The sequence below is a fragment of the Geotrypetes seraphini genome, chromosome 3, assembly GCF_902459505.1.
Source record: "Geotrypetes seraphini chromosome 3, aGeoSer1.1, whole genome shotgun sequence".
Lineage (NCBI taxonomy): Eukaryota > Metazoa > Chordata > Amphibia > Gymnophiona > Dermophiidae > Geotrypetes > Geotrypetes seraphini.
Window position 1 is genome coordinate 49,851,479 of NC_047086.1, and position 27,632 is coordinate 49,879,110.

The window sequence follows — 27,632 nt, forward strand, 5'->3', positions numbered from 1 at the left end:
TCAGGATCAATGGTCTATAATTTCTCAGAAAATTACTAACTACAGGGTGTTAAATCAGTTCATGGGAACTTATGTGAGGGTTTATCTCAAGTTCACCAGGGTTTGATACCCCAAGTAGCACTTATGCCAATGCTCAGCCTATTTGCATGCTATTTGGTTCCTGCTTGGGTTAGGTTTGATTTAGGAAGCCCTGTCAGGATATTAGGACACAGCTGTAAGACATGCTTACTGCATCGGCTCTTGAGTGAATTAAAGCTGAGAGTAACTAACAAACTTCAAACAAGAGCATATGTCAGTCCCATCAACCTATCACCATATCAGCACCAAAGTAGAGAATCTCACCTGGGCAGGTACAACAGCGTACAATGCACCTGTACCTGCCCCATCAGAACTGGAGGTCGGTTCTTACAGCGAGGACCGTCAAGGTTTAGCATGGGGTGGCAAATGAAACAGGCAGGGGCTCCCTCTGCCTTACCGAGATGCATGCAGGCAAAGGAAAGAGGGAGGAGCAAACACGAAGCCTGGGTCGAAAGCCGCATCTTTCTTCCCCACATCTCTACTCTTGCCAAATGCTGCATCTGAACCGATACAGCCAGCTGCCCTGACCAATCGGCCCGCCCACTTCTGCTGCCTTGGAGGCCGCACAGTTAACCGTTTCAGAGTAACCAAGTTGAATGCTTCAATTTGACATGCTTTAAAGACAAAACCCCCAGACAACTGATTATTTAAAATTTTTTAAAAAATTTATAAAGATTTAGTGCGCACGGACAGGCAGGAAATTTTTGCGGACTGGCACCGGTCTACAGACCGGTGATTGAAGAACACTGCTCTAGGTGACCCTTGAGGGGAATAATGCTTGCAAGGGTCTAACCTATCTTGTGTGACAAGAGCATGGCCAAGAGCTAATCTACTGGTGGTGACCTGAGTGACCGGTGAGGACCATAGTGACTGGAAGTGACTAAGTGACCAGATGTGACTGGAGGAACCAAGTGACCAGAAAGGGACCGAAGGAACCCAAGTACCGGAAGTTGCTGGAAGAATCGACAGACTTGAAAGACTCCAGTGACTGGTAGCGGTCACAAAGATCCCGAAAAATATAATTAAGTTTTGAGAAGCCGCTGAGCAGGCGAACAATTGGTGTCAGGATAGGATCTACTAAGGCGTCTAGCAATGTGCAAACTAGTATCCATGTCGGGTCCTAACCCCACTGTATGGCATCCAAAAAAGGGCTAAAATGGTTAGCAGACCAAATGCAGAACCAACAATAAATGGCTGTAGCGATTATTTTACTCCGTCAAAAATTACAAAGACTAGGGAACACTCAAAGTTACAGGGAAATAATTTTAAAACCAATAGGAGGAAATATTTTTTCACTCAGAGAATAGTTAAGCATTGCTAGAGGTTATGGTAAAGCGGATAGCATAGCTGGTTTTAGGAAAGGTTTAGACAATTTCCTGGCAGATGAGTCCATAGTCTGTTATTGAGAAAGGTAAGGGGGAAGCCACTGCTTGCCCTGATTGGTAACATGGAATGTTGCTACTCTTTAGGTTTTTGCCAGGTACTGGATTGGACCCTATGAGAACTGGCTACTGGGCTTAATGTAACATTGATCTGACCCAGTAAGGCTATTCTGTAGCACGGTGGAGTCGAGGTGAGATTGCATTTTGGCTATTTTGTCAGCAAAATAGTCTGAGAGCGTTTCGCTATTGAGTTCATTGTTAAGGCATCGTTTGTCTCCTTGCAATGTTGTATCTTTTTTTTGTCAGTTGAAAAAAGTTTTTTGATCTATTGTGGGTCTTTAATAGTTGTTAGGAGTAATATATCTTTTTAGCCTCCAGGGTGGCTTTTTTATATTCTTCATGCAATTCCTGTCACTGTTAAGCCTGGATTTGTACCATTTCCTTTCTGCTTTCCTTAGTTCTCTTGCAAAGTCACACAATTTGCTAAGCACTACTTAGAAGTAGAAAGGGAAAGAAAATTAAGACCCCAAGAATCCATCAGGAAGAGGGCCCCTAACTCATCTAGTTATCTATCTGGAGGGTTCCAGAAAAGGAGGCAAAAAGGTTCCCCAAAGCTCTGAAACATACCCCTCCTTGAGAGTTTAAACAAAGCAGTAAAGAGACTCTAAGAGTAAATCATCCATCATACCCTAGAACCCTGCTAAGATGTCATAAATGTGATGAAAGAGGACATTGCAAAAAGGAGTGCCCATTAATGGAAACAGCAATTCAGCTGGTGTCGGCGGGAGACAGGACAGGGAGGGAGCCTGAAGTCATTATGCCATTGTATAGATCCATGGTGAGACCACACCTGGAGTACTGTGTGCAATTTTGGAGGCCGCATTACCGAAAAGATGTGCTGAGACTAGAGTTGGTGCAGAGAATGGCAACCCGGATGATCGCGGGTCTCAAGGATCTCCCTTACGAGGAAAGGCTGGATAAGTTACAGCTCTACTCACTCGAGGAACGCAGAGAGAGGGGAGACATGATCGAGACGTTCAAGTATCTCACGGGTCGCATCGAAGTGGAAGAAGATATCTTCCTTCTCATGGGTCCCACGGCAACCAGGGGGCACCCGTGGAAAATCAGGGGAGGGAAACTGCACAGTGACACCAGGAAATTATTTTTCACTGAGAGAGTGGTTGATCGCTGGAATAATCTTCCACTTCAGGTCACTGAGGCCAGCAGCGTGCCTGATTTTAAGGCCAAATGGGATAGATATGTGGGATCTATTCACTGAGTTAGGTGGGGAAGGGTCATTGCGGTGGGCAGACTGGATGGGCCGTGGCCCTTATCTGCCGTCTATTTCTATGTTTCTATGTTAACTTGCTGCTCCTATTTGCTTCGGGCCTTCCTTGCTGCCGGGTCCTGCCTTTGCGGAACAGACAGTAGGTGGGACCCAGCAGCGAGGAAGGCCTGAAGCAAACAGGAGCAGCGAGTTGTGAATGCTGCGCTGTGATAGGGAAGGAGGAGGGATAGAAGAGGGAACAGAAATGCTGCTGCTGCACACAATTGGGGAGAGAGAGGGAAAGAGGGAGAAGGAAGACCGAGGGTGAAAAGAAATGCTGCTGTTACACCCAATTGGGGAGAAAGAGGGAGAAGGAAGACCAGGGAAGAGAAATGCTGCTGCTGCGCCCAATTGGGGAGAGAGAGGGAAAGAGGGAGAAGGAAGACCAGGGAAGGGAGAGGAGAGGAACAAGAGATGCCAAGTCCATGGGAGGGAGGGAAATGAAAGAAGATACCAGACCATGGAGGGGGAGGGAAGGATGCCAGGGCATAGGAAGGAAGGGAAGGAGACAGATGCCAGACTAGGGGAAAGGAAGTAAGGAGGGAGGGAGAGAAAGGAAGGAAAGCAGATGCCAAGTAATGGAGGGGGAGATGGAAGAAGAGGAGAGAGATGCCAGGGCATGAGGTGGGAAGGAAGGGAAACTAAGGAGACAAATGCCAGACGAGAGGGAAAGGAAGGAGAGGAGGTGCCAGAGGATGGAGGGAGAGATAGGAGAAGAGAGGAGAGGAGAGAGATGCAAGTGTATGGGGAAGGGAAAGAGATAGAGATGCCAGACCATGGGGTGGAATGGGAAGGAACGAAGGAAAAGTCAAGAGAGAGATGCTAGAGCATAGGAGAGGGGTAGAGACAGAAAAATGGAGAGGGGGTGAAGCTGAAATGAATCATGTACAAAGGTGAGAAGGGGCACAGGATAGACAGCTTATTAAAGGGACATAGAAAGAGGGAAGATGTAGAGAGTTGCGCGGGGACAGAAATCCCACCCGTCTCTGTCAAAATCCCACACATCCCCACCCGTCCCTGTGAGGAATCCCTCCGTCCCCACCCATCCCTGAGAAGAATCCCTCCATCCCCACCAGTCCCCGCGAGGAATCCCCTCCGTCGCCGCCCATCCATATAAACTTCAGAAATAGTTAATTAAAGGATCTGGAGGAGACCCATTTACAAATAAGCAAAGATACTTTATTAATTTGGAAATATTAATTGGAAAGAATACATACTTTGTAAATGGGTTTCTACCAGAGCCTCTAATGTAAATATAAATACTCAGCTGATGAGGACCCATAAGCTGTCAGCTGAGGACTTCCTTTGCAGTTGGCCGGGGTTCCCTTTTGCCAAGCTTGGCAGGCAGCAGTAGCGTCCCTGAGTCACAGATGCTGGCACCTCAGTGGCTCACGGATGTTGCCAGTGACTGCTGTGCTTGGTTGGTGGAGGGGAATTCTGGCCGTCTCTAGAGGAGGTCCTCTGTGGCGGTGCTTTGGGATCCCCACCAGTCACAGCAAGGGTCAGCAAGTACTTCAACACTGTAGAAATAAAACCAGAAATGCATTTCCTTTTCTTTTGAACACAATACAAAGACATCTGCTATATACATTTCCCAAAGCTAACATATTTTAGTCAATAAATTCCATTTTTTACCTTTGTTGTCTGGAGACTTATTTTTCCATCAAGTTGGTCCCGGTTTCTTTTTTCCACTTTCCCATTTTCTGTAAATTCTTCTGTTGCTATCCATTGGTTCCTCCTACCATGGTCCAGCATTTATCCCTCTCTCATTCCCCAGACCATGTGCAGCATCTTTTGTCCCTGCCCACCAACCCAATGCCCGACATTTCTCCAGCACCATGCCACATCTCTCCCTCCATTCCCTTCACCACTATGTCCAACATTCCTCCCTCTTGCATCCCTTTCAATCTGTCATACTGTCTCCTTTCCACTACATTTCTCCCTCTCATCTGTACCTCACTCCCTCCATATGACCAAAAATTCTCCTCTTTCTTTCATTCCCCATGTACACCATCTCTTTCCCTCTCATTGACACACTCACGCCCAATTTTCCCTTTTACATTGTATTTTGTTTACCTTCTATCTATTACTTCAGACCCATCAGTTGACTCATTTCCATTCTGCACTTGTATAGTCCTGCACTTTTATAATCCTGCACTTTGATACACACACTAACAAAAAGAGAGGGCGGATACTGGATGGAAAGGGCAGTGAGGGTGACAGTGGATGGAAGGGGCAGAGAGAGGGTGGACAATAGATGGGGTAAAGAGAGAGGGCAGAGGCTAGGTGGAAGGGGCAAAGAGAGAGGGCGGATGTTGCATGGAAGTGAGAGAGGACAAACACTGCATAGAAAACAGAGCGAAGAGAAGATGATTAAAGCAGAAACGACAAAAGGTAAAAAGAAATTTTTTTGTTGCTTTTTGTAGAATCAAGTAGTATTGTAACTGTATTGAAAAAAATTTATAAATAGGAAATGGAAATAAACCAATTTTGGGGGGGGTCTAAATTCCTTTCCTCAGGTCAAGACAGGATACTATAACAGCAGTATACTGTACTGTCTTGAAGAAAGATTTAGAAGGACATAATCAAAAAAAGCGTCTAAGTCCCCTTTTGGCCTAAGTCCCTAAATGTTCAACCCAGAAGCAGGGAAAGTGTCTATAACCAAAACAAACGTCCATGTTTTGATTATGGCCTTCCTCTGCCTAAATGCCCAATCTCCACTACGTCTACAAGTACCCCCACAACACGTCTACACTTTTTAGCCATAATGAAACAAAAACACGCCTAGGCCACAAACGTCCAACAGAAGGGCTTTTAGGCGAAGGAGGAGCCAGTACCCCAAAGATCCAGGCAGGAGGGTGCCCAAGCCCTCCTGCCATGTCAAACCGCGACCCCCCCCTCCCGACAACATCGGGGCAAGAGGGAGCTCAAGCCCTCTTGCCTCCCCCCGACTCCCCGACACGATCGGGGCAAGAGGGAGCTCAAGCCCTCTTGCCCCCCCGACTCCCTGACATGATCGGGCCAGGAGGGAGCCCAAGCCCTCCTGGCCCTGGCGACCCCCCCCCCCCCCCCCCCCCGCTAGTTGTTCAGGCCAGGAGGGAGCCCAAACCCTCCTGGCCCAGCCGATTCTGCCCCCCCCCGACAACATCAGGCCAGGAGGGAGCCCAAACCCTCCTGACCACGGTGACCCCCTACCCCACCCCGCACTACATTACGGGCAGGAGGGATGCCAGGCCCTCCTGCCCTCGACGCAAACCCCCCTCCCAATGACCGCTCCCCCAAGAACCTCCGACCGCCCCCCCAGCCGACCCGCGACTCCCCTGGCCGACCCCCACGACACCCCCACCCCCCTTCCCCGTAACTTTGGTTTAGTTGGCCGGAGGAAGCCAAACCCGCCTGTCCGGCAGGCAGCCAACGACGGAATGAGGCCGGATTGGCCCATCCGTCCCAAAGCCCCGCCTACTGGTGGGGCCTAAGGCGCCTGGGCCAATCAGAATAGGCCCGGGAGCCTTAGGCCCCTCCTGGGGGCGGGGCCTGAGGAACATGGGCCCAACCCGACCATGTGCCCAAGGCCCCGCCCCCTAGGAGGGGCCTAAGGCTCTCGGGCCTATTCTGATTAGCCCAGGAGCCTTAGGCCCCACCAGTAGGCGGGGCTTTGGGACGGATGGGCCAATCCGGCCTCATTCCGTCGTTGACTGCCGGCTGGACAGGCGGGTTTGGCTCCCGTCTGTCCGGCCAACTAAACCAAAAGTACGGGGAAGGGGGATGGGGGTGTCGTGGGGGTCGGCCAGGGGGTCGCGGGTCGGCTGGGGGGGGCGGTCGGAGCTTCTTGGGGGGGGGGCGGTCATTGGGGGGAGGGGGGTTTGCGTCGAGGGCAGGAGGGCCTGGGATCCCTCCTGCCCGTAATGTAGTGCGGGGTGGGGGTAGGGGATCGCCGTGGCCAGGAGGATTTGGGCTCCCTCCTGGCCCGATATTGTTGGGGAGTCGGCGGGGCAAGAGGGCTTGGGCTCCCTCTTGCCCCGATCGTGTCGGGGGTGCTGCAGTTGGCTGGGGCAAGAGGGCTTGAGCTCCCTCTTGCCCCGATGTTGTGTGTGGGGGGGGGAGTGATGCATCGCGGCAGGAGAGATGCCTCATCTCCCCTACCGCAATGCCATCACTCCTCTACCCGAACTGCCGCGGGTCGCGGCAGTTCGGGTAGAAGATTGATGGCATCGCGGTAGGGGAGATGAGGCATCTCTCCTGCCGCGATGGTTAGGTTGCCGGGCTACTGAACTGATGGCGCCAGCGGCCATCAGCTCAGCGGCCCGTTTTTCGGCACTTAGCTGGTTTTATTTCGTCTAAGTGAAAAAGGTCTAAGTGCCGACTAAACTGTATTGGTTATACCTGTTGTATGGCTAGGTGTAGGTCGGCCCACCTCCCGCCCATTGCCCGCCCTTTCCCATCCTCTAAACACACCTCTTTTCTCTCTGTGCGTTTAGAGGCAGGGGAAAGGCCTAAGTTGGTTTTAGATACGTCTAAAACCCAGCTTTTGTTATGGGTACTTGGACGATCAGGCTTTTTGATCGTCCAAGTAGCCATTTAGGTCACTTTTTAGATGTGTTTTTTTATTATTATTACCTCCTTAGCCTCTGAAAGCTAATTGAAAAATGGATTAATCCAATAAAATGGTATCTTCTTATTTCTCATTATTTGTTTTATTTATTCTTGTTAATTTGTAAAGTGGTGATTGTATTGCATCAGTTTTTTCAAATTTACTACTACTACTACTATTTACATCAACTGTCTTCATATTTTGCACAGTATTAGGGGACATGTGTCGCTGTTTCTGTGGTGCTGCGAATTACAGACCAGTGAGTCTCACATCAATAGTGTGTAAACTTATGGAAACTTTACTTAAAGGTAAATTGGACACGATATTGGATGAGGGAAATCTGAGGGATCCCTGTCAACATGGATTCACTAGGGGCAGGTCATGCCAATCCAATCTTATCAGCTTCTTTGACTGGGTGACAGGAAAGCTAGACTCGGGAGAGTCTCTGGACGTGGTGTACTTGGATTTCAGTAAAGCTTTTGACAGTGTCCCGCACCGTAGACTATTAAACAAGATGAAATCGATGGGGTTAGGTGAGAAACTAACTGCATGGGTCAATGATTGGCTGAGTGGAAGACTTCAGAGGGTGGTGGTCAACGGCACCCTCTCTGAGACATCGGAGGTGACTAGCGGAGTGCCGCAAGGATCAGTCCTGGGACCATCTCTTTTCAACATATTCATAAGGGATTTAACCCGGGGGCTTCAGGGTAAAGTAGCACTGTTCGCCGACGACGCCAAACTGTGTAATATAGTAAGTGAAAGCAGTCTCAAGGGTAGTATGACGCAGGATCTGATCATGTTGGAAAACTGGTCCTCAACATGGCAGCTGGGCTTCAACGCTAAGAAGTGTAAAGTCATGCATCTCGGCAGTAGAAATCCATGCAGAACATACACCTTGAATGGAGAAGCACTAGCTAGGACTTCAGAAGAACGGGATTTGGGAGTAATCATCAGTGCAGACATGAAGGCTGCCAAACAAGTAGAGAAGGCCTCATCCAAGGCAAGGCAAATGATGGGATGTATCAAGAGAAGCTTCGTCAGCCGCAAGCCTGAAGTCATAATGCCACTTTACAGAGCCATGGTGAGACCTCATCTGGAGTACTGTATGCAATTCTGGAGGCCACATTACCGTAAAGATGTGCTTCGAGCCGAGTCGGTCCAGCGGATGGCTACTAGAATGGTCTCCGGACTCAAGGGTCTCTCATACGAAGAAAGACTGGGCAAATTGCAGCTCTATACTCTAGAGGAGCGCAGGGAAAGGGGGGACATGATTGAGACATTTAAATATGTCACAGGACGTGTCGAGGTGGAAAACGACATCTTCCTTCTCAAAGGACCATCGGTCACAAGGGTGCACGCACTCAAACTCAGAGGAGGGAACTTTAATGGTGACACCAGGAAGTACTTCTTCACAGAAAGGGTGGTGGATCACTGGAACAAACTTCCGATGCAGGTGATCAAGGCCACCAGCGTGCTCGACTTTAAGAATAAATGGGACATCCACGTAGGATCACTACGAGGGTCGAGCTAAGGAACTAAGTCATCAGCACCCAGACTTAATGGGGTGGGTCAGTAGAGTGGGCAGACTTGATGGGCTGTAGCCCTTTTCTGCCGTCATCTTTCTATGTTTCTATATGCAGAGTCTTGCATCTTAGGGTTTCATTTTTATATATTAGTACTTTTAGTTTGTGGTCCCATATTTGCTTAGGGGTTATCTATGTTCTGAGTCACAGGGATGAAGCGGGAAACTACACTTCGTTTGTTGGAAAAAATAATGGAAATGTTGCTGAAAGAAAGGATAGTGTATTTCCTTGAATCTAATGGGTTACAGGATCCGAAGCAATATGGCTTTACAAAAGGTAAATCGTGCCAAACGAACCTGGTTGAATTTTTTGATTGGGTGACCAGAGAACTGGATCGAAGACATATGCTAGATGTAATTTACTTAGATTTCAGCAAAGCCTTTGATACGGTTCCTCATAGGAGGCTGTTGAACAGACCTGAAGGGCTGAGGTTAGGACCCAAAGTGGTGAACTGGGTTAGAAACTGGCTGTCGGACAGAAGGTGGTGGTTAATGGAAATCGCTCGGAGGAAAGAAAGGTGAGTAGTGGAGTCCCTTAGGGATCGGTGCTGGGGCCGATCCTGTTCAATATGTTTGTGAGTGACATTGCTGAAGGGTTGGAAGGAAAAGTGTGCCTTTTTGCAGATGATACCAAGATTGCCTAGACAAAAACAAAAGCTGGCTATGGCTTGCTGAGTTACCGTAGTCATCAGTGCAGCGTGTTTGCACTGCCATGGGTTTCTGAGCATTCCCTTTTAATTAAAACAAAAAAAAACTTTGAATTTCAATTATGCAAAACAGAATATAAATTTCATCTCAGCTATTCTATGAAAAGGATCCACACTAGTGTAAATATAGTATAATTATCTGATTTTCTGTTAAGCTACATACATTTAATGCCTCTTTTGCTTTAGCAGCTTTTTTAAAAAAATGTTTGTGTATAACATTTAGCTTACAGGATTTCTTCTATATCAAAAAGGCCTCCCTATATATGTGCAGCAAAATTGTCCAGCAAAGCTATAAGATCCAACTACCATGAAATTAAAAAAAAAAGCAGGATAAACAAAATCCAGAATAAATTCACCTCCCCTTTTGCAAAACCACAAAAGCAGATTTTATTACCGGCTTGTACGCTAAATGCTGTGTACTGCTCCGCCACTCATAGGATTCTATAAGCATTATAGCAGCACACAACATTTAGCACACCAGCTGGTGCTAAAAACCGCTTTCAGTTTTGTAAAAGGGGGGTTAGTGCAGCTAGTAAAGCAACACATACCACGTACTTCCCGATCTGTCACTGTTTCCAAATGCACTGAAAGAGCCATCATCTCTTTGGTAAGTAAGTTCTCTTTGGTAGCCTAAAGATTAAAAAAAAAAAAAAAAAGAAAAACACTAAAACAGTACAGTACAGAAGCTTTTGAGAGTGTGCAAAGAAAGACAATTTATATACAAGCTCTTTATATACAAGGTACATTAGGTAGAGTGTGAGCCCACCAGGACAGATAGGGACAAATGCTTGAGTACCTGAATGTAAACCACTTAGGCTATAAGTGGTATATAAATACTAAAAATTAATTAAATTAAATTAATAAAAATTATATACTTTCAGAACATTTTAACCAAATCATAATTTCCCAAAAGATTTGTAGTAATGTTTTTGACATCATACATATTTATCAAAGATAGCATTCGCTCACAAAATGTATTCATAAATATGTACACTTGAATAGCAAAGATACTTGTGTTCTCCAAAGACAGCAGGCATATATTCTCATGTGAGTGACGTCAGAACCCGGTACAGACACATATTAAGTGCAGTGCCACTTTAAATTTTAAGGCAGTGCCTTTACCGCACACATTCCAGTGCCTTCCCGTTCAAAGTGGGCTTGTGGGACCAGCAGTTCAGTAACAAAGCTAAGAAGCCAACTAGGGGAGGTAGATGGGTTGTGAGAATATATACCTTCTGTCCTCCGAGAACACCTGCAACATGTAAGTGTCTTTGCTTTCGCTGAGGACATGCAAATATAATATTCTCACGTGTGGGACTCCCAAGCTGCAAGGATCATGACTCTGAGGAAGTACATAAGATATACAAAACATGAGCTTGGTAAAACCCAAAAAGGGTTGGTGGGAAAGTTGGTGCTCAGGAAGTAAATAGATTTTGAAGAATTGCTTGCCCATACCGACTGTCTCTTCTGGAGTTTTACTCTAAAAACAGTAGTGTGAGGTGAAGGTATGGATCAAGGACATCCTCAATAGATGCAGAGTGGAAATGGGCTACTGAAGCTATCATAACTCTTACATTGTCGGATGTGACATAGCCCTGTAATGTCAGCTCAGTATGAGTATATGCAAGGAAAATACAGTCTGCTATCTAAGTAGAGATAATTCTCTTGGCAACAGGAACTTCAAGTCTGTTAGGGTTGAAACCATAAAGAGATGGAAAGAATATCTATGAGGTTCAGTCTGATTTATCAAGTACACTAGAGCATGTGGTTTGGGGAAGAAAACAGGCATAACCATGGACTGGTTGAGATGGAATTCAGAGATGACTTTAGTAAGGTGCTTGGGATGTGTCCAGAGGACAACTCTGTCATGGTGGATCTGATACAAGTGCTTGGGAAGTTCATTTACTTGAAATGCAAACATTAGGGCTATGAAAAAAAACTACTTTCCAAGTAAGATGTTTGGGCAAGCAAATCATAAGCTTAATGGGTAGGCCTATTCTTTTTAACATTTTTATAAGTGATATTGCTGAAGGGCTGTCAGGTAAAATTTGCCTCTTTGTGGATGATACCAAAGTATGCAACAGAGGGCAATATTGTTGACGCAACATCTGTGCTCATGTTATGCCCTATGTTATTATCTAAGAGCTTGGAGTCTATGGAACAGGCTACTATGGGCTAGATTCACTAACCTGCCCGATCGTGTCCGGCCCATATTCAAACGGGGGCGATCAGAGGAACGCTCCCCGACGACATGGATCGCTGGAAAGCGATCCTGATGCATATGCGGACCATATTCTTTGCCTGTCAATGGTCTGTTCATGCTCTCTCCGCACAAGGAAGGAAGGGGGGGGGGGGCAATCAGAAAAAAACCTAGTTAAAATAAATTTCTTTAAACCGACACCAGTGGCGGTGTTAGGAGAGAACACCGTCCCGACTCTCCTGCTCTCTACCACCTTACCTGCAGTGCGAGCCCGCAGGTTTAAAGTGGGGCTACACTGTGGCATGTTCTGGAACATGCCATAGTGCAGCCCTGCTTTAAACCCATGGGCTCACGCTACAGGGAAGGGCGGCAGAGATCCCAGAGTCAGGGCGGCAGAGATCGAAGGGGTGGCAAAGAGCAGGGGGAACCTTGAGCAAGAGGGTTTTTTTTTTAAAAAGCTCCTTCATAAACATTCATTTTCCATTTGCAGCAAATTCTACGTCAGCTGCGCAAAAGCTGTATTGTAGGTTTCCTTTCATATCAGTTTGGATTTCAGGGCTGTGGGGCTGGGATTTCAGGGCAGCATGGAGCAGGAGAGTTGGCAGGGATGTGAGCGACTGGTCCTCAGCAATCGCTTATTTTTGGATCGGCCAGTCCCCTTTTATTTTTAGTGAATCGCTGCTTTCCTGTTTTGCATGCCATTTTCCCTCATTTGCATCCGCGGATCGGAATCGGATCAGGAGGAAGGTTAGTGAATCAGGCCAAAGTCACAAAAGGGTCGCTAAGTGGTTGGGACTTGATCGGTGGGCTTAGTGAATCTAGCCCTATGTGTGGACACAAACGGTGTGGAACCTGCAAGTCATGCCAAAATATGTTAGAGATATCTTAATTTAAGAACCCAGTGAATGGTAAAATTTAAATGTGCAGATCAGCAACTAAGGGAAAGTGTGGCGCAGTGATTAAAGCTACAACCTCAGCACCCTGAGGTTGTGGGTTCAAACTCATGCTGATCCTTGTGATTCTGGGCAAGTCACTTAATCCCCCATTGCCCCAGGTACATTAGATAGAGTGTGAGCCCACTGGGACAGATAGGGAAAAATGCTTGAGTGCCTGAATAGATTCATGTAAAAACTGTTCTGAGCTCCCCTGGGAGAACAGTATAGAAGATTGAATAAATAAATAAATACATGCCGATCGGCATCAGTGGTTTACATATTGTATTGCAAATGCAATAAATGATATGTGGGGAAAACATGTCCCCTGCATATTAGAATAAATGAGCAGAGATCTTACGTTAGTAACAGAAAATTGGGGGCATCGTTGGTAGCACATAGTAAAGGCAATTCACATAACTTTGAAGATTTGGGCTGTTTTGCGCTGGAACAAGTGACCCAAACAAACGGGGTGTGGATCATAACTGATTTCAGCGCAAATAGTAGTGGATTTTCGATTTGAAAACTTGTGAACCTACAGGACTGAATTCATAGAAGCATAGAAACATAGAAAGATGACGGCAGAAAAGGGTTATAGCCCATCAAGTCTGCCCACTCTATTAACCCACCCCTTTAATTCTACTAACCCCCTTGAGTATGCCGCTACTCTATTGACCCGCCCCTTCAAGTCATAGAAACATAGAAAGATGACGGCAGAAAAGGGCTATAGCCCATCAAGTCTGCCCACCTCGACACGTCCCGTGATGTACTTAAATGTCTCAATCATGTCTCCCCTTTCCCTACGTTCCTCGAGAGTGTAGAGCTGCAATTTGTTCAGTCTTTCTTCGTACGAGAGACCCTTAAGCTCCGAGACCATCCTGGTGGCCATCCGCTGAACCGATTCAATTCTAAGCACATCTTTGCGGTAATGTGACCTCCAGAATTGCACACAGTATTCCAGATGAGGTCTCACCATGGCTCTGTACAATGGCATTATGACTTCCGGCTTCCGGCTGATGAAACTTCTCTTGATACAACCTATCATCTGCCGTGCCTTAGATGAAGCCTTCTCCACTTGAGTGGCAGTTTTCATGTCTGCACTGATGATTACCCCTAAATCTCGTTCTGCTGTAGTCCTGGTTAAAGTTTCTCCATTCAAGGTGTAAGCTTTGCATGGGTTTCCGCTTCCGAGGTGCATGACCTTACATTTCTTGGCGTTGAAGCCCAGCTGCCAGGTCGAGGACCAACTTTCTAATGTATGCAGGTCCTGTGCCATGGTATCCAGCGTATTGCAGTCACTTACTATATTTTGGCGTCATCAGCGAATAAGGTTACCTTACCTTGAAGCCCTTGAGTCAAATCCCCAATGAATATATTGAAGAGGAGTGGGCCCAGGACTGAGCCCTGTGGCACTCCGCTGGTGACCTCCGATGTTTTAGAGAGGGTACTGTTAACCACCACCCTCTGAAGTCTGCCACTTAGCCAATCATTAACCCATGCAGTTAGTGTCTTTCCTAACCCCATTGATTCCATCTAGTGTCTCGAGTACTGAGTGGTCATTTATTTTGTAAATGAATGGTTGACTCCTCCTAGTTGGGGGAATGACTTCCTGTGTGGCAGTGATCTTTAAGCAGCACACACCATTTTTATTCACAAGTGGTGGTAACTAGAAGTAAGAGTCACAAGTAAATTTTCTTCTCTTTTCCTGTTTTGCTGGAGCTTTTGGAATTTTGACCAGACTTCAATGAACAAATTGTAACAGGTGGATTTATCTTCACAGAAATGCACAGCACACAGAGATTTTCCTGAGGAAGATGTTGGTGAAAAGGGTCCCCGTTGGGATCTTTAAAGATAAGTGCTGATGTTGTAGATATATTGTAAAGTATATTACAGACTGTAATGGAGGTTTTTTTCTCCCTTCCCTCCATCTCCAACCCAGCACCTCTCTTCCAAACCCCAGCCCTCCCCAATGCAGATCAAGCACACCTCTCTTCCTTCCCTTCAGTCTCCAGTCCATCCCTTTTTGCAGGTCCAACACCTCTCTGCCTTGTCTCCAACTTCCATCCCTCTGTAGGTCCAGCACTTCTCTCCCTTCCCCCCAGCAGGTCCAGCACTTTTCTCCCTTCTGCCATCCAAGTAAATGCAGTGCTTCTCTCCATGCCACACCCCCGCCTTGGTAAATGTAGTGTCTCTCACCTTTCCCTTCAGGTGGCCCAGTAAATGTAGCACCTCTCCCCCTCCAGCCTCCCTGTGACGGGGTATATATCCCGTCATGAAAAGGAAGGATGCCCTGAAAGAAATTTCCCACGGAAAACCCATACAGAGGAACATGAAAGGAGCGATAAAAATGGCTATGGACCTTTATGTTAAGAAAATAGAGAAAAAAAGAGAAAAAGGAAACCAATGTGGTTCTCCAAACTAGTAGTGGAGAAAATAAAGGCCAAAGAGATAGTGTTCCTGAAATATTAAAAAAAACCAAGAAGAGGAGTATAGAAAAGACTATCGGGTGAAACTGAAAGAAGCCAAAAGAGAGATATGTCTGGTGAAAGCATAGACGGAAAAACAAATGGCTACAAATGTAAAAAAGGGCGACAAAATTTTTTCCAGATATATCAGTGAAAGGAGGAAGATGAAAAATGGAATTGCTAAACTAAAAGATCCTGGGAACCAATATGTGGAGAGTGATGAGGAAAAACCAAACGTGCTAAACAAATACTTCTGTTCTGTGTTCACAAAAGAAAATCCTGGAGAAGGACCGAGATTGTCTGACAAAGTAACACAAGAAAATGGAGTAGATTCTGCATTGTTCATGGAGGAAAATGTTTATGAACAACTTGAAAAACTGAAGGTGGACAAAGCGATGGGACCGGATGGGATCCATCCCAGGATACTGAGGGAGCTCAGAGAGGTTCTGGCGGGTCTTATTAAAGACTTATTCAACAAATCTCTGGAGATGGGAGTGGTTCTTGGAGATTGGAGGAGAGCGGATATGGTCCCTATTCACAAAAGTGGTCACTGAGATGAAGTGGGAAACTATAGGCCGGTAAGCCTCACTTCGGTTGTTGGAAAAATAATGGAAGTGTTGCTAAAAGAAAGGAAAGTGAACTTCCTAGAATCTAATGGGTTACAGGATCCGAGGCAACATGGCTTTACAAAAGGTAAATCGAGCCAAACAAACCTGATTGAATTTTTTGATTGGGTGACCAGAGAACTGGATTGAGGACATATGCTAGATGTAATTTACTTAGATTTCAGCAAAGCTTTTGATACGGTTCCTCATAGGAGGCTCTTGAACAAACTTGAAGGGCTAAAGTTAGGACCCAAAGTGGTGAACTGTATTAGAAACTGGCTGTCGGACAGACGCCAGAGGGTGGTGATTAATGGAAGTCGCTCGGAGGAAAGAAAGGTGAGTAGTGGAGTCCCTCAGGGTTCGGTGCTGGAGCCGATCCTGTTCAATATGTTTCTGAGTGACATTGCTGAAGGGTTAGAAGGAAAAGTTTGCCTTTTTGCGGATGATACCAAGATTTGTAACAGAGTAGACACCGAGGAGGGAGTGGAAAATATGAAAAAGGATCTGCAAAAGTTACAGGAATGGTCTAATATCTGGCAACTAAAATTGAATGCAAAGAAATGCAGAATAATTCATTTGGGGATTAATAATCGGAAGGAACCATATATGCTGGGAGGAGAGAGGCTGATATACACGGATGGGGAAAGGGACCTTGGGGTGATAGCTTCTGAAGATCTAAAGGCGAAAAAACAGTGTGACAAGGCAGTGGCTGCTGCCAGAAGGATGCTGGGCTGTATAAAGAGAGGCATAGCCAGTAGAAGGAAGAAGGTGTTGATGCCCCACTTGGGGCCCCACTTGGAGTATTGTGTTCAGTTTTGGAGACCGCATCTGGCAAAGGACATAAGAAGACTTGAAGCGGTCCAGAGGAGGGCAATGAAAATGATAGGAGGTTTGTGCCAGAAGACGTATGAGGAGAGACTGGAAGCCCTGAATATGTACAGGAACAGGGGAGATATGATTCAGATGTTCAAATACTTGAAAAGGTATGAACATAGAACAAAATCTTTTCCAGAGAAAGGAAAATGGTAAAACCAGAGGACATAATTTGAGGTTTAGGGATGGTAGATTCAAGAGCAATGTAAGGAAATTCTACTTTACGGAGAGGGTGGTGGATGCCTGGAATGTGCTCCCGAGAGAGGTGTTGGAGAGGAAAACAGTGACAGAGTTCAAAGAAGCATGGGATGAACACAGAGGATCTAGAATCAGAAAATAATAGTAAATATTGAAGAACTAAGGCCAGTACTGGGCAGACTTGCACGGTATGTGTCTATATATGACCTTTTGCTTGAAGATGGGCTGGGGAGGGCTTCAATGGCTGGGAGGGTGTAGATGGGCTGGAGTGAGCTTTGATGGAGACTTCAGCAGTTGGAACCCAAGCACAGTACTGGGTAGAGCTTTGGATTCTTGCCCAGAAATAGCTGAGAAGAAAAAATAAATAAAAATGTAAATTGAATCAGGTTGGGTAGACTGGATAGACCATTCGGGTCTTTATCTGCTGTATTCTACTATGTTAACCTGGGTCTGAGGGTTGTCGCAGAAACCCCTTCATAAATTGAAGGTGAAGTAATGGGACCCTGCCAGTGGGAGGCAATGGCTTGACAAAGAACACAATGTGGGAGGTAGCAGGGTAGGCAATCCCTCAAGTTCCTAGTGATAGAAATCCTGAAGCATTGGGAATGACGGAATAGGGCTCAGCAAATGAAATGAAAGATTAATTTGCATATTAAAGAGGACTAAAGCAGAAAACTGCCCAGAAATAGAAGAGGCCCGTTTGAGGCCCAAAAAGGGGACCTAGGAGGGAAATAGATTTTGGCCTTCACAAGACTGTTGGGTAGTTGTGGATGATCTTCACAAACAGACTGACTCCTCACCTTGAGTGTACATTGGGGACAGAAAATAGGACTCCACTGCTGGTAAGTCCAGAAGAGACTGGTCTTTGAGTTTTCTTCTTAAGAGACAAGGACTCTCCCAGGTGACCCTCAGGGGAGGAATGCTGGCTTTGGCCTAGACTAGGGATGAGAGAAATGAACAGAGGCTGAAGGAGTGAGTGGAGGATGGAGTCATCTACTTCTGAAAACTGAAGGAGCGAGCAGAGGACAGACCCATTATCACTCCCCCATGTAGATCCAGCATCTCTCATCCCTTTTCCCTCCCTCATCCCTGTCATGGTGCTTCAAGGAAAGGCGGAAGAGGGGATATATTAGATAGATGTTTAAATACCTACGTGGTGGTGCTCGTGGAATAGGGGGGGTCTCCGCTCTGCCGGGACATTGTACACTTGCGTTATTTGCCCTAGATAGGTTTGCAGAGATGGGAGGAGGGGTTACTGCCTAACCCATTTACCCAGCTTACTTTGCGAGTATGGAGGGAGTCCAGGGCTAGACTTCTAGGTCTCAGTGGTGGTGGTGGTGGTGGGGGGGGGGGGGTGTTTCCTTTCTTCCATTGCTACATGCTCCGTATTTTCAACTGGGCAGGGAAGGGAGCATCTTTCAGAGATGGGTTCAACAGGGGTTATGCCGGTTTGGGCAATTTTTGGAGGGGGATCGAATAAAGGGGTTCCCTGAACTTAGGGACTTGTTCCCCTATTTGCAGGTTAAGGATTACTTGCAACAACATAAGAGGGACCAGTTTGGAGGCTGTCACCATTTGAAGAGTTATTGGGAAACCCGGTGCGTCAGGGATGTATCTCCATCTTGTATAAACTGGTTAATAAAGCCCTTCAGGTGAAAACCTCATATATGGTGGCATGGGAGAGGGATCTCCAGCATGTATTTACTGAAAAGGAGAGGGCTGAGCTCTCTTACCATCTTCAACACCTGGCGTATGCTCCTGCACTGGTGAAAAACACTGTGAAGCTGCTGGTTAGGTGGCACCTTTCTCTGGTGCTTTATCAGAGGATCTCTCGCTCTCAGTCCGCCGCCTGTTGGCGTGGATGTGAAGAACGGGGCACCTTCTTTCATATGTGGTGGGTGTGTAAGGTATTGGGTACATGTTGGGAACAGGTATTTATATACCTACGCAAACTAGTTCAAGTACCCTTGCCCTGCCAGGCTATGATTGGCCTCCTGGGGGTCCGGGTGGAGGGTCTCACTGACGATCAAGATAAATTGCTTTCTTTGGGCTTTATCGCAGCCATCTAGTATTGGCTTAGCACTGGAAGCAGCCAGTGGCACCATCTTTGCAGCAGATGAGGGGCCGGCTTTTACATCTGAGCTTATAAATTCCCTATCAATCATTTTAAGTCAGGTTGAACCCTGGATGTCTGCTTTTAGACTAAAATTAAATACAAAAAAGACCAGATTCTTTTTAGCAGCCCCTAATGATAAAATCAAGGAAGCTATGATACATGTGAACAATCTCTAAAAATACTAGGAGTAACCTTAGACAAACATCTTACATCAGAAAAGCATTCTGATTTAGTGTTTAAGAAAAGTATTTCAGTGCTTTGGAAACTCTGCACTATTAAAAAATATTTTGACCTCTATCCTGAGTATTTTCGACTATTGCAATATTATTTATGTAGGCGTTCCCAAGAAAATTATTAGAAAATTAAGGGTGGTCCAGAACACGGCTATCCGCCTTATTTATGGTCTAAAGAAAAGGGAACATATCACCCTCTCCTATCAAAAGCTCCGTTGGCTGCCATTTGAATCCAGAGTTCTGTTCAAGTTTTCTTGTTTCTGTTATAAAATAACATTCGGTATGCTTCCGAGCTACCTAAACTCTCATTTTAATCTGAGTTATACAAACAGGAGTTCTCGAAGATTACATCTGTTCGCCTATCCCTCAGTAAAATTTTGACAGTATAAAAGGTTTTGTGAAAGAATCTTTGCCTTTCAGGCAGCTAAATTAAATATTTGGCTTGCCCAGTGTGTGTTAGAAGCCTCTTCTTACCTGGATTTTAGAAAACAGATAAAAACTCAATTATTTAATAGGCCAGGGTCTTAATACTTTTTTATATTTTTTATCTTGCTTTGTAAAATTCTCCATATTCTTTTATACTGCATGCATTTTATAATTTATGAATTTCTTCCACTAGATGCCTTCAATTGCGTCTTTTTAAATAACTTGTACTATTTGTATCTTATCCAATTGTTGTGAACCACTTAGAAATCTCGGGTATGGCAGTATATAAAAATAAATTTATTATTATTATTATCAACTCTCTGCTCTTATGACCATAAAATGGCAGCAATTTGAGAATATTTGGGATAGTTATTTAGCGCTGGAGAGGGATTTGTCTCAAGATGGGGAGGCTTCACACTAATTGTGGGGATGTTTGTGGGGGTGGTAGTTCCTTAGCGGTATCGCTTATTGCTTTGATCTGTACTGTATGGTTCTTGTTGTTATTTGTATTGCAACCACTGGTTGATGTTTTATTTGTCTATTGTGGGGTGGGGGGAGGTGGGGGGTTATTGGAAAACTTTGTAAGAATTGTATGTTATCGGGGATATGCTGGATTGGATTGTGTTTGTAGTGATGCTATTGTTCTTGGCTATCTCTGGTTTCTTGCTGTATTATGCTTTCCTTTAAATAAACAATTATAAAAAAGAAATATCTACGTGGTGTAAATGTGCACAAGTTGAGTCTCTTTCATTTGAAAGGAAGCTCTGGAATGAGGGCATAGGAGAAAGTTAAGAGATGATAGGCTCAGGAGTAATCTAAGGAAATATTTTTTTGCCGAAAGGGTGGTAGATGCGTGGAACAGTCTCCCAGAAGAGATGGTGGAGACAGAGACTGTGTCTGAATTCAAGAAAGTGTGGGATAGGCACATGGGATCTCAGAGAGAGGAAGAGATAATTGTTATTATTAATGGGCAGATTGGATGGGCCATTTGGCCATTATCTGCCATCATGTTTCTAAGTAATTTATGGGCACCAGGCCCATAAACTGCGATGCAAATAGGCCTGCTCTAGAACCTTCCCTTTGCTGTGATCCGCCCTCTCTAATGCAACTTCTTGTTTTGTGCTTCATTGGCAGCTTGCTGGCCAACCTGGGGAGGGAGGGAAAAGGACCAAGAAGTGTTGGATTGCTGGTGGTTGGGGTGTACTGCTTCTGGGTAGAAGTGGAATTGGCCTGAATCTGCCCAGGCCCACTCGTGTCTACACCCCTGACTTCTCATTCATATTCATTAGGGAAATTCTGAAAATCTGGCTGCAGCACTTGGGGATGGAACTTAGACAAGTCTATTGTAAACCCCGTTGACAGCCCTGTTTGATGGGCAGTATATATCAAAAACAAATTAAAAATGGAAACTAAAAATAAATTTGGAAGTACAAGTGTTCTTGTCATTATGCCTAAGACTGACATGTAGATATTGAAATAATGTACTTGTGACCTGTATTGGCCACTGTTGAACAGGATATCGGGCTAGATGGACCATTATATGGCTATTCTTATGTTCTTATGAAATCTTGAATCTATATTTTATAAAAGTGTAAAACGATATATGAATGGGATATTTCTGGATTATATGAGAAAAGTGACTGCCAATTGGCAATAAGGAATGAAAGCTGTGGCTTTGGGAGTTACAAACCTTTTTTCCCATGTTCTGAAACTAAATTCCTATTTCTTCTGCTTTTATCTTGAATGTTCAGTTTTTTAAAGGACAGCATTTTCCCCCAGCTTCAAAAATCTAAATAGCAGTAATCTGATAAAAATTCTGCAAATAAATTTCAAACCAAACTGAATATATTAATGAGCTATTTACATCAATACCCACCTTCTATCATGAATGAAATTGCTTTCTGTGAAATTTCTTCTGTTATCTGATTTGTGTTAGTGAGGTAGTCCAAAATATATATATTTGGAGCAAATCTAATCATGTTCTGTTCACCACAGCCAGAAGGCATCAGAATTAGTGACTCCAAACCACTGATGGAAGGCCCAAGAATATCACCTGAAATATTATAGCACATTCAACATTCAAAGGAAGTTGTATACTCTCAAAATATAATCTTTAAATTGCTCTTTAATTTGGTCTAGTGGAAATTTACAAATTCTAATTTAATATTAGAAAAGTCATTTTCTGTTACTTCCAGTATCATTTTGTTCACCTTCTTGAATACAATTGAGGTAAAAAATAGGTGCAGTTTAGTGTGATGTTAACTATTTAAACAAGCAGGGGTCAGACAAGAGATTAATTTTTAAATTTCACTTACTTTATGTACATGACTTACCCCCTTCTTTTACTAAGGTGTGCTAACTGATTAGCGAGCGCTAATCGAATTAGCGCATGCTAAACGCTAACATGTCCATAGACTAACATGCATGCGTTAGCGTTTAGCACATGCTAATCAATTAGTGCTAATCGGTTTAGCATGCGCTAAACGGTTAATGCACCTTAGTAAAAGAGGGCCTTAGTCAAGAACAGGCATTAGCATTCAGCTCAAAATAATGACTAGTATTATGAAGAAGCTCTGTCTTCCACAAAAAGCTAGCTCAAAGCGTGCCCCAATTAGAGTCCAATAACTTCTTTTAGTTTTTTACAGGTTCTCTTTTAATGGTCAAATGAAAAGAAAGATAAAGGAGTCTGTCCCATATCCCCCCTACTCAACAACAATGTGGCTCCTCCAATTATCCATCAAGGCCACACAGAGCAGCAATTTACTAAGAATTTTAAACATGGGAAAATCAGTGGTAGAACCATTGTACTAAAAGGTATGCAGTGGGCATGCAAAACACAGAATTTTTTAAAAACCTAAAATTTAGAATGATTTTTACTCTCGGTGCTAGAGTGAAGATGCAACACAGGAGTGTAAAGGTAATCTGAAATGAAATGCAGACATTCAGAGGATTCATGGCTCAAGAGGGCTCGATTGCCACCCCTACGAAATCAACTAGTCCAGGATACTCCCAGATCAAGCATCTAAAAAGTTGGTATCTCAAGGCTAGGCACCCTGAGGCACAGCATCTTGATGCAAGGAATCCCCAGGCCAGGCACCCAGAGGGAGAATTTTAGGCCTCAGGATAGGAGAATTCTACGCAAAACACTACAAATAAATTATATAGAATTTTGAAATATTATGCGTAGAATTTTAAATTTTGCACAGAATTTTGCCAAGAGTAACTCTAGGACTGCAGCCTGACAACTCTTTAAGTGTCTACAGGAAAGCACTCTGGATTGGTGATGCTACAGAACTGCCAATCTTCTTGAATGCACAGAATGAAAGAGACATTGGTTCACTGTGGGCCAATTTTTTTGCCAATTTCTAAACAGCGATTGATATACAAACGGCTGCCTAAGCAAATGTTTTACAGAGGGAAGTTGTAATCCCATCCAAACACTCGCTTAGAAATCAGCTCTCACACATGTGCAGAACCAGTTTGGAGACGCCCGAACAGCTGAGTAACAGAGGAAGCCCCAAAGCAACCTCCTGCCACTCAGCTGTTGGGGTTTTTTTCCTTTCTTTTTTTTTTTTTTAAATGGCACAGATGATGTACATTTGTCCACATTAAATTTCATCTGCCACTTGGACACCCAGACTTTCAATTTCATAAGATCTGCCTGCAATTTTTCACAATCTGCGTTTTAACAAGGTTGAACAGTTTAGTGTCATCTGCTAATTTAATCACCTCACTCATCGTTCCACCTCACTCATCGTTCAGAGGCTTATCATGGTGAGAACCGAGATGTTATGATGGATAGAAGAGGAGAACCTCTGATGGATTCTCACTGGAAGAAAAGATAAAGAAACAGCAGAGGTGTTCGATGATTAGTAGGCTGTTCACAAATAAGGAACACCTGTGACATACAGGATTAGTCAATTATGAAAAACTCTGTAGCCATAGTGGATTCTTCCTAGACGACCGAAGTCTGAAAATTCTGGCAGGTGGCAAAAAAGGAATATACTGCTTAAAACCAGCCAAGTCTTGCATGAGCTGATTGAGATGGAATGAGAGAGTAAGTGAAAGTGAGAACTCTGTTAGTCAACATTAAGTCTGGCAAAAACGGCAACCAACTTATCCACAGTCTGGCCGTCACATCCTGATGGTGTCCATTGTTTATCAATTCCAGGACAAGATTATATTTTGTTGAGGTAGGCCGGTACCGAGGGAGACATGCATGGGATATAGATGTATCTTGCTGCTGTGATACAAAACATCAATACTCCAATGCAGAGTGTCCATGTTTCGATGTACAGCATCGATGCTTTGATGGAGAGTGTCAATGCCAATGCCAAGATGAAAAGCATCAATATGATGTAGAGCAGTGCCTTCATGCAGACCTGTGATCGGTACCATGTTGCCTCAGAGTGCTATGCTCAGTTTGGGCATCAGTGTCAAGAGTAACCAGTACCAATCATTAAAGATACAGGTGCAACAATGGTATCAAGGTAACAAAGCATCAGTACCAAGTCTTGATGCAAGTAAATAACACAGAGGATAGATCAGTACCGAGCAGAGTTTGATGCTAAAGTTGTATCGGTACCAAAGTAAAATAGGGGCAATGAAGCCAAAATTACTGTAAGTCAATGGCCAGCCATTCAACATATAGGTGCTGAACAAACGGTGAAAGATTGCACTGGTACTAAGGGCTGTGAAGCCAGTACCGCAGATGCCACAGGTGTCAAAGCATTGAAAACCCCAATGGGCAAAGTGCTTCAGAATTAGCAACCTGCATTGATGATTGATGGCATCGATGATAGGCATGCACTGAATGTCTTGATGCTAAAAATGTCAGTGACGTTGGTGATGAGATCGATAAATGTCGATTCTGTCTAGTACCGAAGAGAATTGATACCATTCAGATGACCAATGGGTGGAAAGATGGCACTGGTACGGTATGCTGCTCAGCTGGTACTATAGGTGCAGTAGGGTGTCAAAGCGTTGAGAACCTCAAGAAAAGGTGTGCTTCAGAATGACAACTTGCATTGATGGTGTTGAGGAGAACATGCATCAATAGATTCGATGCGAGTATGCCCATGACGCTCGATGATTTTGATGTTCCGTACTGCTAGGAAACGGTACCAGAGAAGTAGTCCAACTTGCTGGGTATCCAACTCCAGGCCTAATATCTTCTTACAGAAATAAAATGTAGGAACAAAAAAGAATAAAAATATTTGTTTGGTAAGGCATTCTTGTTTGTTTGTTTTTTTGGTTTTTTTTTAATATAGCCCTGGAAAATCTGTAAAGAGATCCAGCAGGCAAGACTAATAGCACAGGTCAAATGATAAGAAGGCTGAAAAGCCATTGATGCCATGAGCAGGGGCAAAGGCTGCAAAAACGCCTACAGGCTCCAAAAATGAAAAGAAAGAAATTTACATGAAATTGTAAAGGATGTAAAAGAAAAACAATTAATAAGAAAGAAATAATGAAATTAAGGAAAAATACGAAGTGGGAAGGCAAACTCAATTAGACAAAGTTTAGATACATGTTCTTCACTCTGCAGAAAACGAAAACTGCTGACCTTGTGGGAAGGCACTCATGCATGTGCAGTGCAGGCAGTCTCAAAGCTTCTAAAGCTTAAAGTGACAGTACACTTTTACACTGTCTGTACTGGGCTCCGTGGATGACGTCAACCACATGTGAGAATATGCTGCCTGTTTGTCCTGGGATAATTCCATTACTAGAAGATCCTTTCCCTATAATAAATCTCTCCAAATGCAATGAATCAAAGAATACATACCGATTCCCTTGAAATGTAACAAGACATTTACATAGGAATTTTAGAAAAAAGGTTGCTCTCAAAACAAGTAGCCAAGATTTCAATTCCAGAAAATTTTTCTTCTTTCCTGAGTAGTCTTAGCCACATCAGGAAAGATTCTACATTTTTTACAATATAATGTCTCTACCAACAATTTGTCATTTTCAGAAGCAAATAACACCAGAAGTGTTGAACACTGTGTGAATTCATCCTGAAAAGACTTCAAAAACCTGGCAAGGTCTAAATCTGGGTTGTTCCCAGGTGAACCCACTGCTCCTTCCACTGGGTGTTCATCTATACTCCTATGAGGAATATAATACATATTAGAAAAAAAATAATTGAATCCACATTGGTAATTGACAATACTTCCCTAAGATATTTACAGGAAAAAACTTCTGCAGAAAGTACCCTAGTAATTGGAAAATTCAAAATTCTTTAGATCTGTGAAGGTTTTCCAACGTCTCACACTTGTGGTACACAGACAAACTATCTTTAATAGTTGATACACTTGAACCCTGTAGAGTATCAATTTTAGGTTTCAAAGATCCTGTTTGTCTAATGTCACAGTTCTAAGATCCAAAGTCTATCAAATTTTAGAATCTTGCTCAGAGTAATCACACAATTGGGAAATGGAACTCTAACATGAACTCAACTCTGGATAGAGACCTCCAAATATCAACCAAAGTTAAGTCAGATGAACAACTTCCACACGAAATGATTCAACCAAATATACTGAAACCAGTACTGGAATATCACCCAAAACTGGAGGAGGAGTCACAGTTAAACATAGTCTGCTCCATTTTTCTCCTATAGCAGTGTATCGCAAAATGTGTGCCTCCTGAGATTCCAAGTGTGCCACAGCTGTCAGATTCGCCAAAGGCCTGCATGTTTCCCCCTTCTCTCTAGTGTCCTCTGGCTTGCCCCCTGGCCTCCCGGTCTCACCTTTAAAGCTAATTACAGCAGCCTGCATAGGATCGCCGATAGGTAAAATGATTTTATTTTCAATATAGTGATTGAAATGTGTCAGTTTTGAGAATTTATATCTGTTGTGTATATTGTGTGTATATGAAAAATGAGTGGAAAAAATTGCATTACAATTAGTAAAGGGGATGGGATCTGGGGCAGAGCTTGGGTGGGCCTGTGGAGGTCTGTGGTTGGGGTACTCAGTTGATATTTGTTAGACTTAGGGGGTACTTAGCCTGAAGTAGTTGAGAAACACTGCTGTAGGCAATCAGCTGGCGCCAGTGCCTCTCCTTCTCTCTGGCCCTCTTCCCTGCTGGCACCTCCTACTGGAGTCTCAGGGCCCATCTGGAGGGCCTCTGCACATACGCGGACGTCGACATGATGATGTCACGTATACGTGTGATGTCATTACGGAGACGCCTGCGCACTTCTGGGTGCCTCAAGCCGTGGCCACTACCTTTAGTGTGCCCCGGCTTGAGAAAGTTTGAGAGTCACTGGCCTATAGGGATGGGAACCACTTTGGAAAACCCACCCTTGGGAGATTGTAGAGAAAGACAAGGGTGGGGGGGGTGAATAATAGGGCCCAAAGGACTAAGATAAACCCCTGGGCTCAAAGCTGGTATAGAAACCAGATTTTGAGGAGCAGTAATAGGTTGAACATATTTATCCATAAGTCCAGAGATCCTCTTGATAATAGGTGCCAAAGAACCTTCTTTGCCTTTCCTTTTACTCCCTCTTACTATGAAAAGAAAATAAAAAGCTGGGATCACTAGCCTTTGTAAATTCCGCCGTTCCATTCCAGTCTAGGCTCCAGAGGAATCCAGAGAGACATGCCCCTTAGGGCTACACCTCTGTGGCTGCACACCACAGCCACTGCTTCCTGAAAATGTTTTTTGACAAGGACCCCTCCACACACTGGCATCAGGAGGGCCTGAATAAAGTTTTCCCCGCTAGTGCCTGCACTTGTTTACTCAGCCTCCTCTACTTCACATTGTAGCCACCAAACATCGACTCCAAATCCACCAAAGCACTGTACAAAGAGGTCCTGGCATCAAAGAATGAGTCTGATTTCTTGAGTAGCAGGATTGCAGAAGCAGGCAGAGATGCATATACTAGGAGAGACCTTATAGTAATGAGGTTCAAGCTCTAGCCCC

General features: G+C 44.4%; 1 protein-coding gene across 2 annotated transcripts in view; it reads right to left on the reverse strand.

The window, feature by feature from the left end:
• CD109 (CD109 molecule) overlaps positions 1-27,632 on the reverse strand; it is a 295,729-nt gene that overhangs the window by 65,372 nt on the left and 202,725 nt on the right. For both annotated transcript variants that reach the window (XM_033937865.1, XM_033937866.1), the window contains exons 23-24: positions 21,592-21,768; positions 10,216-10,297 (exon numbers count right to left, since the gene is read on the reverse strand). In XM_033937865.1, the coding sequence (XP_033793756.1) occupies positions 10,216-10,297; positions 21,592-21,768 (259 nt within the window). The remainder of the gene's footprint in view (positions 1-10,215; positions 10,298-21,591; positions 21,769-27,632) is intronic.